This window comes from Porites lutea, chromosome 4 (assembly GCF_958299795.1).
Source record: "Porites lutea chromosome 4, jaPorLute2.1, whole genome shotgun sequence".
Classification (NCBI taxonomy): Eukaryota; Metazoa; Cnidaria; class Anthozoa; order Scleractinia; family Poritidae; genus Porites; species Porites lutea.
This window is the reverse complement of record NC_133204.1, coordinates 1,182,874-1,196,038: the sequence shown is the minus strand read 5'-3', so window position 1 is coordinate 1,196,038 and position 13,165 is coordinate 1,182,874. Positions and strand designations below refer to the sequence as shown.

General features: G+C 40.6%; 1 protein-coding gene across 1 annotated transcript; it reads right to left on the bottom strand.

The window, feature by feature from the left end:
- Positions 1-110: 110 nt before the first annotated feature.
- LOC140933133 (uncharacterized) lies at positions 111-10,671 on the bottom strand. The gene is made up of 2 exons (XM_073382647.1): positions 10,394-10,671; positions 111-7,644 (listed from the first exon to the last, which is right to left on the bottom strand). Exon 2 carries the CDS (start codon positions 7,617-7,619, stop codon positions 2,643-2,645), a length of 4,977 nt encoding a protein of 1,658 aa, XP_073238748.1. The 5' UTR covers positions 7,620-7,644; positions 10,394-10,671; the 3' UTR covers positions 111-2,642.
- Positions 10,672-13,165: the final 2,494 nt, after the last annotated feature.

Here is a 13,165-nt window from a genome sequence, read left to right as displayed (position 1 = left end):
TTAACGTCTTATTAACGTAATTTACTTCTTTCTAAAAAGAAAAACATTTTGGCTGTAATAAAAAAGCCATTCTGTCTTGCAAACATTGGAGACCCAAATAAGACTCATCACTTTTTAATGCCCGGTTTTCGTAAGTTTAAACCACGCACCCATTTTGATTGGCTGACCATTAATAGCTCTATTTCGTGTAAGCCTATACAACTTAAAACAATGCGATTATGACTCTTCTTGACCAAACTTTCTCAATTCGAAAGCAGCTGCATACTGACCGCGTTTTGTTCGCCTCTGTATCATACATCGTCTCGAATGGCACCTCATCGAAACTTGCCAAGTAACAATTTTTCTCATTTACATCCTGAACAGTATGACTGTCAATCTCAGTTTCAACATAGTGATCGCTGTTCCATAAAAACCAAAATGTAGAAGGGTACGCGAAATAACAGTCAGGGGCAAGTTGCATAAATCGTAACGTCGAGGGTTTACGTTGACTAGTCTGACATTATTCATCTGGGTTAAAAACTCTTTATTTCAACGCCAGACGGTGACAGTTAGGTGTCTCTAAGCAGACGCCCCAGTAAAAATAGCAATAAACAACGCGCCTTCTTTTTCTCTCTCCCCAGCCTCCCTTCGATACAAAGAGGCCTCGGCTGCAGAAGAGAGAGGTCTTGCGTTACTTTTTACGCAACTGGCCCCAGCAGTCTCTCATTCAGCCGTCCAGTGGTGTTCTTAGCAGGTGACATTGAAACTGTTTGAGCACCTTATAAAGGTATTTGATGGACAATTCACTGATTTAAGACCAATCGCGTTATCTTAAGACATAACCTTGCCAACAGGCAGTAGCCTTTGATCTCCTACTTTTCGTCTGCTTCAGTAAACTCATATTCACCTTCACTGTGAACCACTAAGCTGCCGCAAACCTAAATGCTGCCTTCTCCCGCTGACCAGACGGTCCACAGAAGCCAACAGTCCAAACGTAGAGCCTACCAGATTGAGTTTGTTGTTTGTGTCTGACTTTTTTGTTTTAAGTGTTCTCACACACAACACCTGCAAGTTCTCACTCGGTAAACATCTCAGTTGCCTCCAGGAAATCAAAATGATACAATTGTCAATTCAGTAAATAATTGTTTATTTCTCTTACTTTTTCACGATTTCAGCTTCAAGTGTTTGGTACTCATATCCTCACTGCCTTGATTTCCCTTTAACAGGAGTCCATAAATAGGAGCTATCAAGTTCGACTATGTCACTTCCTTTTCAAGGACCAATCTATTTTTAGAAAGCATTGCCTGTAAAAATGGACCTCCCCTCCGTAAGTGTCCACCCTGAAGTAGGAAATATGAAAAAATAAAAAAGGAAAGAACGAAAAAAAAAAAAAAGAATTGTCAAAATTTCATTTAAGTACCTAAAGCTGCATAGTTTGTGGGAACATACGCGATGGACTAGATCCGATCTAAAAATAAACTACTCTCTGAAAAACCCACCACAGAAATACAAGAATAATGTTTGCTCCGGATTATGGGCTCCTTTCATCATAATGCTACATGCGCATTTTTAAACAGCTTTGGATGAATCTAAAACTTTTATAAAAGTAACACCCAATAATTATGTAACCCTGCATAAATAATAGTAACAATAATAAACAAAAACATATTTTGTTACCGGTTGCACTCATCAGCAAGTGCTGAAATGTAAAAATAAGCAACTAACACTGTAAAAAATACATAAAATTCAGCAAAGCTAAACTTTTGAAAATATTTCGTCAGGTCGGCACCAAAAGTGATTTCCAGCGTTCAATCTTTTACTTGTGTCATTGCCGTGACACAGTAAGTAATAAACTTTTTTCCTCAAGGTCGTATGTCGTTATTGATGAAAATAGTTAAAAAATACAATGACCAGGCGCCCGGATTACCCCTAACGTGGCAGAAAAAGCACTCGACAACTGAATTGGAGGTAGTACTCATTTTCAGTTGATGGCGGCCTGACCTAATTTTGTAATCGTTTTTCTTACCTCTTTATGCGATGCTGACAACTCTTTTAATTTAATTTCACCATGTGTGCCCCCTTTGATAATAACTCAATTTAAAACGATACATTATCCATGAAAAAAACAACACCCCTTCCTCTATCTACAAGCGGTATCTACAGTTCGTTACACAGGAACGATCGTTACGGCATTTGTCTGAAGCCATCGCTCTTCCGTTTTATCGGTGATGTACACTATGTGCGAGAAAACAGTGGCTGAAACATACGAAGTCTGAGGCCATCGAAGACCCCAAATGTCCCAAAAAAACAGTTCTCATTTTCGTTTACCAATTTTGATACAACGAAATACTAAGACCAGCGTTTAACGTAATTCTTTATGAAAGTCAGTTTGACCTTTTATGGCCTATAGTAATAATCTGAAACAACAGCAAAAATGTGTATAATTTCCACTTCTAACATGGTTCAATAATTTGTTCATCAAAATAGATTGTCAGCGTACCCGGGTTCACGTTAATCATTATTGAAATAGTCACAGCTTACATTTTCTGTCCATTTCTAATGAGTCCCTTCGCAATGTCTGCAGTTTTCTTCAAACTAAGAATGCTACCATCTCCCACGAAGGGCTGTAACATGCCTCTGCAGCAGCCTATTTTATGAGTGCACTACATCAGTGAACAGCACTTACACTGAGGAGAAGCAAGACCTTTCTTTCCCAATCTATTTCTCTTTCCATCAATTTGATCTTTATCGTCAGCCTCTAACAATCCCTTAGCTGACTGCTCCTCAGCATCCTTAACTTTTTCAGAGTTATCTGCCTTTGCTAGTGCGCTCGTAGGTATCGCTTCTCTTGTATGGGATAGATGAGCAGTGGGAACATGTTCCTTAGAGTCAAGTATTCCACTCTCTGATGGTGCCAAGGGCGCGGAACCATCCTTCTCTTTCTCGGGGAGTATTTCCGGTGCCGACAGTCTCTTCCTGCTGAGAACTTGACGTAAAAGCTCGTCGTCGCTGCCTTCGTCTTTATCAAAAAGTTTTGTGTACGAAGTTGACTTCAACGTTTCTCCTTCAAGGTCATCTAAAATTGCCGTTTCACGGCATTCCGGCTCTGTTGGCTCGTCTTCGTCAGTTCTCTGAAGTAGTTCCTCTTCGGACTCAGCGGACTTTCTCTCCATGGCGGGAGGAACAGTCTCTTGAACACTGTCCTTAACAACCTCCGTTTTCTCTACAAGAGGGATGTCTAAAACTATAACAGACGTTGACTCCTCTGAAACAGAAGATTGATTTTCTAGGATCTCGCTGGGCTGCTCGTGACAAACGCGTTTCTTTTCAACAACATTTATGACAACTTCATCTACAAGATTTGAAGATTCATCTTGTGAGCGACCTTCTTTCTCTGTAGACTCCTCTGGATTTTGCGCAACAAACAGCTCCTCCATTTCAGACGAATCCCTCTTTCTTTTTTCGACTGCACGAGGTACAGTTTCCTCAATTGGCTCTTTTGACTCTGATGGCTGCGTATCATCTTCTACTTTTGGTTGTTCTGGGGATGTGTCGTCGATTACAGATTCAATGTTCACGAGTAGGGATTCCACTGTAGCGTGGTCTTTTTCCGGACTTTCCAGTTCAATTAATATCTCACTTTCAAGCGATGCTGGTGTTTTATTTATTACCACCAATTTAGCTTCCGAGACCAGTTCCCTCGATTTGGGAAGTTCGTGTTCACCTTCTACAGTCTCGCTGTTATCGTGTTCTTTTTGGTTATCGTCTTGATCAAGCAGTTGATTTACGTGAAGTGAAACGGGACTTCTTTCGATCACAACTGGTTCATCTTCTTGCAGCGCCTCGGTTTTCATCTCATCTGCACGTTCACGACCTTCTTTTGGTAACTGGTAATCGATTACGGACTCAACATTTACAAGTAATGATTCAACAGTAGCGTTATCATCTTCCACTCCTTCGGTACCTTCCTTTTCAACTAAAATTCCTAACTCCACTATCGCTGGCGTCTTATTCACCACAACAAGCTCACCTTCTGTGACTGGAGCCTTCGGGTCACCTTCACCATTCATTTCGTCAGGCATCTCTTCCATGTGAAGTAAAATAGGCCTTTTCTCTATCACTATGGGTGCATCCTCTTCAAGAACATCGGGTTTGACGGCACTTGCAGGTTCCTCAGTTTGATCTGGAGTTGTATTATCTATTACAGATTTAATGTCCTCAAGCAAAGTTTCAACCGACGCAGAATCTTTTTCTTTGGTTTCTTCATTGTCGACCAGCATATCTGACTCGAGTGCAACTGGTGTTTTTTCAACAACGACAAGCTCAGCTTCAGCGACAGGTTCTCTTTCATCTACATCTTTCTTCTCGAGATCTTCGTCAAGCGGATGCTCGATGTGCAATGATGCGGGTCTTTTCTCTATTACCACAGGCGAATCTTCTTCAATGGCCTCAACAACAACTTCAGATGGTATTTTAACAGCTTCCAAAAGAGTGTGATCTACAAGAGATTCAATGGTTACAAGCAGTGTCTCTACAGAGGGGGAATCGTCTTCTTTGGTTTCTTCATTTTCGACCAACATCTCTGACTCAAGTGCCACTGGTGGTTTCTCAACGACGACAACCTCAAATCCAGAGACAGGTTCTCGTTCATCTTCATCTTTCTTCTCGAGATCTTCGTCAAGTGGATGCTCAATGTGCAAAGATGCAGGTTTTTTCTCTATTACCACAGGCGAATCTTCTTCAAGGGCTTCAACCATATCTTCAGATGGTTCTTTAGCGGCTTTCCAAAGAGTGTGATTCACTACAGAGTCAATGTTTACAAGCAGGGTCTCCACAGGAGTAGACTCGTGTTCTTCACTTTGCTCATTGTCGACCAACATCACTGACTCAAGTGCTACTGGTGTTTTCTCAACAACAACAAGCTCAGCTTCAGAGACAGGTTCTCTCTCATCCACATCTTTCTTCTCGAGAACTTCATCAAGCGGATGCTCCATGTAGAAAGATGCAGGTCTCTTCTCGATTACCACAGGCGAATCTTCTTCAAGGGCTTCAACCACATCTTCAGATGGTTCTTTAGTGTCTTTCAAAAGAGTGTAATCCACTACAGATTCAATGTTTACAAGCAGGATCTCCACAGGAGTAGACTCGTCTTCTTCACTTTGCTCATTGTCGACCAACATCACTGACTCAAGTGCCACCGGTGTTTTCTCAACGACGACAACTTCAATTTCAGACACAGGTTCTCGTTCATCTTCATCTTTCTTCACGTGATTTTCGTCAAGCGGATGCTCAATGTAGAATGATGCAGGTTTTTTCTCTATCACCACAGGCGAATCTTCTTCAAGGGCTTCAACCACATCTTTAGATGGTTCTTTAGCATCTTTCAAAAGAGTGTGATCCACTACAGATTCAATGTTGACTAGCAGGGTCTCCACAGGAGTAGAATCTTCTTCCTTACTTTCCTCATTGTCGACCAACATATCTGACTCAAGTGCCACTGGTGTTTTCTCAACGACGACAACTTCAATTTCAGAGACAGGTTCTCGTTCATCTTCATCTTTCTTCTCGTGATTTTCGTCTAGTGGATGCTCAATGCAGAATAATGCAGGTCTTTTCTCTATTACGACAGGCGAATCTTCTTCAAGGGCTTCAACCACATCTTCAGATGGTTCTTTAGCAGCTTTCAAAAGAGTGTGATCCACTACAGATTCAATGTTTACAAGCAGGATCTCCACAGGAGTAGAATCGTGTTCTTCACTTTGCTCATTGTCGACCAACATATCTGACTCAAGTGCTACAGGTGTTTTCTCAACAACAACAAGCTCAGTTTCAGAGACAGGTTCTCTCTCATCCACATCTTTCTTCTCGTGGTCTTCATCAAGCGGATGCTCAATGTAGAATGATGTAGGTCTCTTCTCTATTACCACAGGCGAATCTTCTTCAAGGGCTTCAACAACATCTTCAGAAGGTTCTTTAGCAGTCTCCAAAAGAGTGTGATCTACAACAGATTCAATGTTTACTAGCAGGGTCTCCACAGGAGTAGAATCGTCTTCTTCGATTTCTTCATTGTCAACCAACATCTCTGATTCAACTATAACTGCTGTCTTCTCAACAACGATAGGTGCAGTTTCACAAACCGGGTCTTTTTTCTCTTGTTCTTTTGTCTCCTCATCTTGTTCCATCATCTGATCCATGTCGAATGGAGCCGGTCTCTTATCTATCACTATTGGTGAATCTTCCGCAAGGGGTTTACCCTTTTCCTGTAACGATTCATGGGTTCGCTTAGAAGGCTTAGCATCTATAACTTTTTCGACAGTCACTAGTAAGTCCTCTACCGTGGCAGAATCGCCCTTTTTAGCTTCTTCATTATCAACTAAAATCTCTGACTCAAGAATTGCTCGTGTCTCCTTCTCTACCACAACAACCTCAGTTTCCACAACTGGATCAATGTCTTGTTCGTCCTCCTTAACGTCAAAATCAATTGCCTGTTCCACATTAACTGAAATCGGTTTCTTTTTTACCACTACAGGGTAATCTTCCTCAAGAACGTCGGATTTCTTTGCATCTTCTAATTCCTGAGGACGCTCTGGTAGTTCGTCGTCAATGACAGATTCAATGTTGTTAAGTAAGGACTGGACTGTGGCATTGTCAGCATGCTTCCCTTCATCGTCTGGATTTTCCACTAAAATTTCAGACTCAACTTTACAGACCACCACTGTCTTCTTAACCATCACAACTTCATCTTCCACAAATGACTGCCTTTGCTTAGTCACGTGTTCACCATCCTCCGAGCCTTCATCTGTTTCCTTCATCAAATGTTCTACATCAAGTGAGAAAGACTTCTTCTCCACAACAGGAGCCAGTTCTTCAATAACTTCAGCTATGTTTTTATTCGCTGGTTCTTGAGCTCGTTCCAGCGGTGACTGATCTATAACAGATACAATGTTTGCAAGCAGCGAATCCACTGTAGTAGTGTCATCTTTTCCTCCGTCATCAGGATTTTCAATTAAAACGTCAGATTCAAGTGAGCTTGCTACTGGTGTCTTTTCAACCACTGCCACTTCATCTTCTGTGACCTCTTCACCAATCTCATCATTCTTGCGAGCATTCTTCCAGTCTTCATCGCTCGGATCTTCGCCCTCGATTGCAATTTCCATGTTCGGTGAGACAGGACTCTTTTCTATGACCACCGGAGCATCTTCGTCAAGCACTTCTCTCTTGTCATTTGCTGGTTCGTGAGTACCATAAATCAATCCGTCGTCTATTACGGTTTCAATGTTGAGAAGCAACGACTCTACCGTAGAACCATCCGTTTCTTTAGTTTCTCCTCCTGGACCTTCTTGTTCCAGTAACAATTCGGAATGAAAAGCAGTGGATGTCTTGCTTACAACCACAACTTCGTCTTCTGAGATTAATTTCCAAGACCTGTTGACACTTTCTTCACCTATTACCTTTCCATTGACTACATCTTTTTGCACAATAGATATCGCGTCCTTAAGAAAAGGCTCGTCGTTTTCTACATCCTTTTGACCCATTTGAACAAACACTTTTGTTGTAAAGACGTGCTGTTTTTGGGCGGTGTCTGGCTGTTTAAAATTACCTTCGCCATGGCCATTCAGGGTTACAGATGCGTCTTCCATTGTAAGCTCTCTCACAACTTTCCCCCTACAATTCAAGAGAAAACGAGGTCATTGGCACTGATGGTTTTTCTACAACTGAGTGCTACAAAGTAATTTCAATTACTGCCAATAATGTCAGTAGCACATCGTATCTCTTTATCATCTATCATTTCTCAAATAGGGAAGACAACTACAGAACTCGATCATTCTCCATTCGGTTGCGACGCAGCGATTGTCGTGAGATTATGAAAACGGTCTTCTTCAAGTTCTGATTACATAACTCTGTAGGGTAATGTTATATTAACTCTCATAGGGTGTACTTGAGGGCCAAAGAGAGATCATCTTGAAAATGTTGTGACACACGGTTCAACGTCAACGATCGAATGTTGCACGATGTTGCCGTTTGTTCAACGACAATGTTGCGTTTTCTTGAATTCTTTTCATGTTTTGCGGGAAATGTGAGAATGGCGGCTGACCAAAAGGCAAATTGTGCGCTGCGAGTGTTGTTGCAGAAATCCTGAAAACTCGCCAAAGAAAGAATAAAAACGCACTATTTAGACTTTACTCATTCAAAGTTAAAAGCAATTTATCGTCACGTTACTTCACTTGTCGTCCTCCCTACTACCTCAGCAATTTTTCTTATCTCTTTTGTGCCTACATTTCTGCACCCCTTCGATTTGGTGTTGTAGAGACAGAGAAATTACCCATAACACTCAATCAACTAGTAGCAACATTTGTTGATCAACAGATGTTTAACGGTTTTACATTCAGCACAATGAAGTTGAGTGTAAACACGAGAGTACTAAAAAAACACATTTCCTCCTCTCTCTCGCAACTGTTCCTGGACAGCTTTCCGTTCACCGAAATTTGGGGGTCCTTTCCTGGTTAAATTGACCAAAAGTTGCTTCTCAACAATTCTGAAACTTCAGAGTTATCAAACTTTTGTACTTTTATCCATGGACGTACGAGGGCCAGGCCAAAAAAAATTCAAAGCATCTGGTGTTTTTGGTGTAGTGGTATGTTCGAAATTTAAAAGTTTTGGGCGAGGGGTTTTAATTTTAACGGCCCCCTTAAAGGCCTAGAGGATATAAACAAACAAGAAACTTGTTTTAAAACTTTTTTAATGTGTTTTTCATCAATTCTTGTGTTCTTTGCGACTGATCATCTACCTTTAATACACCTTAACAGTTCTCAAAATCCCTTCATAGGAAGGCATTATTACATCAAAGAACTGTTTTTTACAATTTTAACTTTTATGCAAGATGGGCGTCGGGCAGAGCCTTCCGCGATAAGTTATTGAAGGGATTACACCTTACCCTTCGAGAGCATTGTCTGAGTTAACTTGAACGTATCTCTAACCAGTTACTTGCGTGATGGTGTTGCGTGACGGAAATATATAGGTAATCGACGAGAAAAGATAAAACGAGTAAGATTTATGAACTAAAGGTAAATTAGTGGGGTATTTAACGAGAGAAAGGACACGTCATTTCCCGAACAGCGGCGGGTAAGTAATGGAGCCTGATTAAGAGTTTGTGCCATGGATTAACTACCCGTGGGATTAGCCTGCGAAAACAGCCATCTCTACTAGCTTCTGGCCACAAGGTCCCGTGTCACGAAGAGCGAGGAGAGACGGCTGTGTTCGCAGGCTAGCGATGGATTATTGGTACGTTACAAAAAATAAGGTTTAATTTCTCATGTTCATTCCCGTTGAGTAAACGCGAACGTAATTAACCCAATTAATCGACACCAACAAAAGTTGATCCGATCGATCCGTCTGTGACGAATATAATTTGGGTAAAAATATCAAAATTAAAGTGAAAACGGGGAATGTCATAAAAATGGGATTCACAAGCACTGCACTATAGAAATACAAAAGTAAATGACAGTTCATCTCTAGCACTTCTAACAAGAAGTAAGGACACGGGGTTTTAAAAACCAGCGAATATTTACATCCGTAAAAAATGCCCGGAAGCTTTGAAATGTGGTAACATATCATTCACCGCTGGAGAGACAGCGTGTAATAAAAGGGTCATTCAACATTTCAAATTATACACGTAAATAAGTAGTGACTTGTTTTTTTTTTACACAAAAACAATTATTCTTCAATTGGCTTAAGTAAAAATGAAAAGAATTAAGTGCTCTTGTGTTCAGTTTTTTTCCCGTAGGAAAATAAAGCGTGTTCTTTGTTCGAATACTTTGAATAATGGAACAAGATACTGCTATTATCTGGTCAAAAAATTCGCGACGTTTCGATCTGATCTGATGATAATTTGTAAAACCACATTTTTCTAGCAATATTCAATAAAACTTTAACGCCGATTTAAAATGTCTCGCGGCGCAAAACTAGTGGAATAACTGGAATAACCCACAAGCTGCAGACATAAGCAGATCGAGTTCATTTAAATGGTAGATAGTTTTCATTGGAAACGAATACACTAAACCTTATAAGAAATCCACAGAAAAAGAATTTATTTATAGCGACTGAATGATTTGTACACAGTGATCACATCTCAGACATCTGTTCCCATCAGCGAGGAATACAGTAACAAACCGACCCGACTTTCAGTGTTATATTTCTATAAATTGTACAGAATCACCCAAATCTACGGTGCTTTTACAATGACAAAAAACCCAAAATGTTCCGTGACAAGAGGTTCCACGAGGGTTTCAGTCTTCAAGGAATTTTCGAAGAGCCGCGCGTAGTCAATGAACAAAAAAGGCTTAAATAATTGTCTCTGTCAATATGTAAATATATTTTATACTCTTACTGACTTCAAATAACTTTATCGACTCACCTTCACACGTTATAGTTGTGTTTCGACCCGTGAACTCAGGAAGAAATAAACAAAACGACGCTCTCAAGCACGAGGTTGGTAGTTGTCGATCAGCGTTGTGTCGTCGCCGCAAAAAATGAAATACGATGCTGTCCAATAATAGTTAATTGCTCGTTCTTCAAATTTCAGTTTTGAAATTCTGCATATTGGCTGTTCAGTTGCAGCTGAAAATTAACATTTTAGCTTTTGCCAACGGTGGAAATTCACACCATCCGTTTACTATGTCAATCATTATCTTTTACATTTCCGTTTACACTTTACAGTGAAATACAACATCTAAATTGGGGAAACGCGCGAGGAATCCGACAAGACACGCGCGCGGGTTAATGGGATTTTCTCCCCGTGCGAACTACGAAAAGCGGCCAATTTTATACTCTATTAGATTTTGACGCTAATAAAGGAAATTACACGTTGTAACTGACATTGTGAGAAGCCATAAATATTTAATGCTCTTTCTTTCGACAAAAGGCTGCAGGCAACGGCGGAACAACGTTTATTCGGAGCGGCTCGGAGGGAGGACCAATACTGCCACGAAGTGCGAGGAACTAACGCGCATTCTTTCGCATAACAGAGCGCCCACGAGCGTGCTGGTTCACATTGACAAAGGTGACAGAACAAAGATCCTAGACCAGGAACAAATGACTGTCATATGTTGGGTTCTTCTATTGGGTTTTAATTATTATTTTATTATTAATTATTTTAGGTAAAATATAATATGAAAGTGCACGTCTGTATTTTCAGCACGATTAGTCCATTAGTTACGATCCAGAATTATAGGAAGTGAAAGGAAGTGGTAGAAACAATATAGGTGGTCAGATTAGAGCGAGTGACTCGCAAAATGTTACTTTAATAAGCAGTTTGTAAGGGCCACATCCGGTTATTTTGCACTTGACCTTCAAATGATTTTATAGTCCTCAATTCCCTTATGTAGGAAATGTTATCAATTGATCAAGAATAACGGTTTTGTGAAGCATAAACAGGCAAGACCTAGTGATTCGGTTTCTGATCTTGAAGCGAATATCGAGGAATGCCCGGCAACATGGAGTGAATTTAAAAGACTTTGTAAGCTATCCAGAGTACTTTTAGATCGCTAAAAATGCATTCTTAACTAGGTCAAACTAGGGCAACTTGAGTCTTTTCTAAATCACAAGGGCTTTAGTATTGCTTTCTCGAAAATTTTAGATGTACAACTTAAAGAATTTTTCGATCTGATTTCCTCACTCCATGGCATTTTCCAATCCGAAAATTTTAGCTTTTCTCTTTGTTCGGAAAATAACGTAACCTGGAGAGTGAAATGCGAAAAATTATACTTCAGAAAATCTTAGGGAATTTATTAGATAAGCTTCGAAAATCGTACAGGAATGGAACAGTCGTCAAGAAATTGTTTACCTTCCTCAAGCCACAGAAAATTCTAGGCAATTTGTACTACTCCGAGCAAATTAATATTTTGCAGAAAACAGTCATTTGGTGCCCCTGGAAAGAAACTTATCATACGATACGGTGGTTCCCTTGATCAACCGATGATAATGCTGGGATCGAAAGAATTAAAATATATTTGCTCGTACTGACCGCTGAGTCCAACTACACGTTTAGACAAGCTCTTACTTGTCTTAAGGACAATATCAAGTCAGAATAAAAAGACCTCTTGACAATATCTTGCGCACCAAACAAGTATATTTGTTCTGCATTTACTTAGAATGCGAAAGCATTAGGGTTTGAAGAGCGCAGTCTCTTCAGTCTCTTGTCTGTCTTCGCGGCTGACGTAAAATAGAGAAAACAAAGACGTCAAGACAATAGAACCTAGGAAAACAATATCTAAATGTAAAAGTTCACAGGGTCTTAGCCGGTATTGAAATATCGTGTCGATTGGGATGATATAAAGTGCTTGGGTGTCCTGTGGACAACGCGTGCATGATCGCCCCGTCGCACAGCTTTGCTAGGAATAGCTAGCATGAAGTCGGTGCCTCCGCACGTTCGTGTAAGTTTCCGCGCTTTTTTCTCACCAACTCCAAGGACGCCCATAGTCTCCTCGGGCTTGGCCAGGGATATTTTAATTCCTTTCTTCGGAAAGATGCAAATTCCCTGTCATGGGACTAACAGATAATCCCCCCATAGGGAATAAAATGTGTGCAAATACCCCATCCTACTGGGATAAAGGCAACGAGTAAGTTTCCTTGTGGGAGCTAACAATTCAAAATCAATGCCGTAGATGATAAAGGTATAAGCGATCATGTAACATACCTTTAGTGAAACATCCACTGGAACCTCACAATTATCCAAAAAACGCCATGCGCCATGGGGTAAGGGGGGGGGGGGGGGAGGGGCTGGGTACGCTAGCCATTGACTGAATGCAAGAGAGAATTCTCTCTTGCTGAATCATAATGTGCACCACACGGGCTCGGTGGTACACCCTATATTGGCCTAAAGGGGAGTCTCCGTCAGAAAGGGGTATCTTTTTCAGGCTCAAGTATATTAAAGTGAGGGAAATTAGACAGTTGAAGTATATGAAACGGTAGGAAATTCCATAATTTAAGTAATTAAAAGATCCTTTAATGAAAATGTTTCGAAAAGACACGCCTTATGGGTATATTTTTTTAAATTCATTGAACCATACATGAAAAAATGACTAGAAGACTTCCTGTTTTCGTATACCTTCAACAGGAAAGGTATACGAACAGGGTACCTTCTCTGTCAAAAATGGTCAACAAAAGGGTAAGGGTTTGGATCTCAAGG

Bases quoted from the DNA above. Each gene is read 5' to 3' on its own strand.
- LOC140933133 (XM_073382647.1), bottom strand. From the start codon at position 7,619: ATGGAAGACGCATCTGTAACCCTGAATGGCCATGGCGAAGGTAATTTT.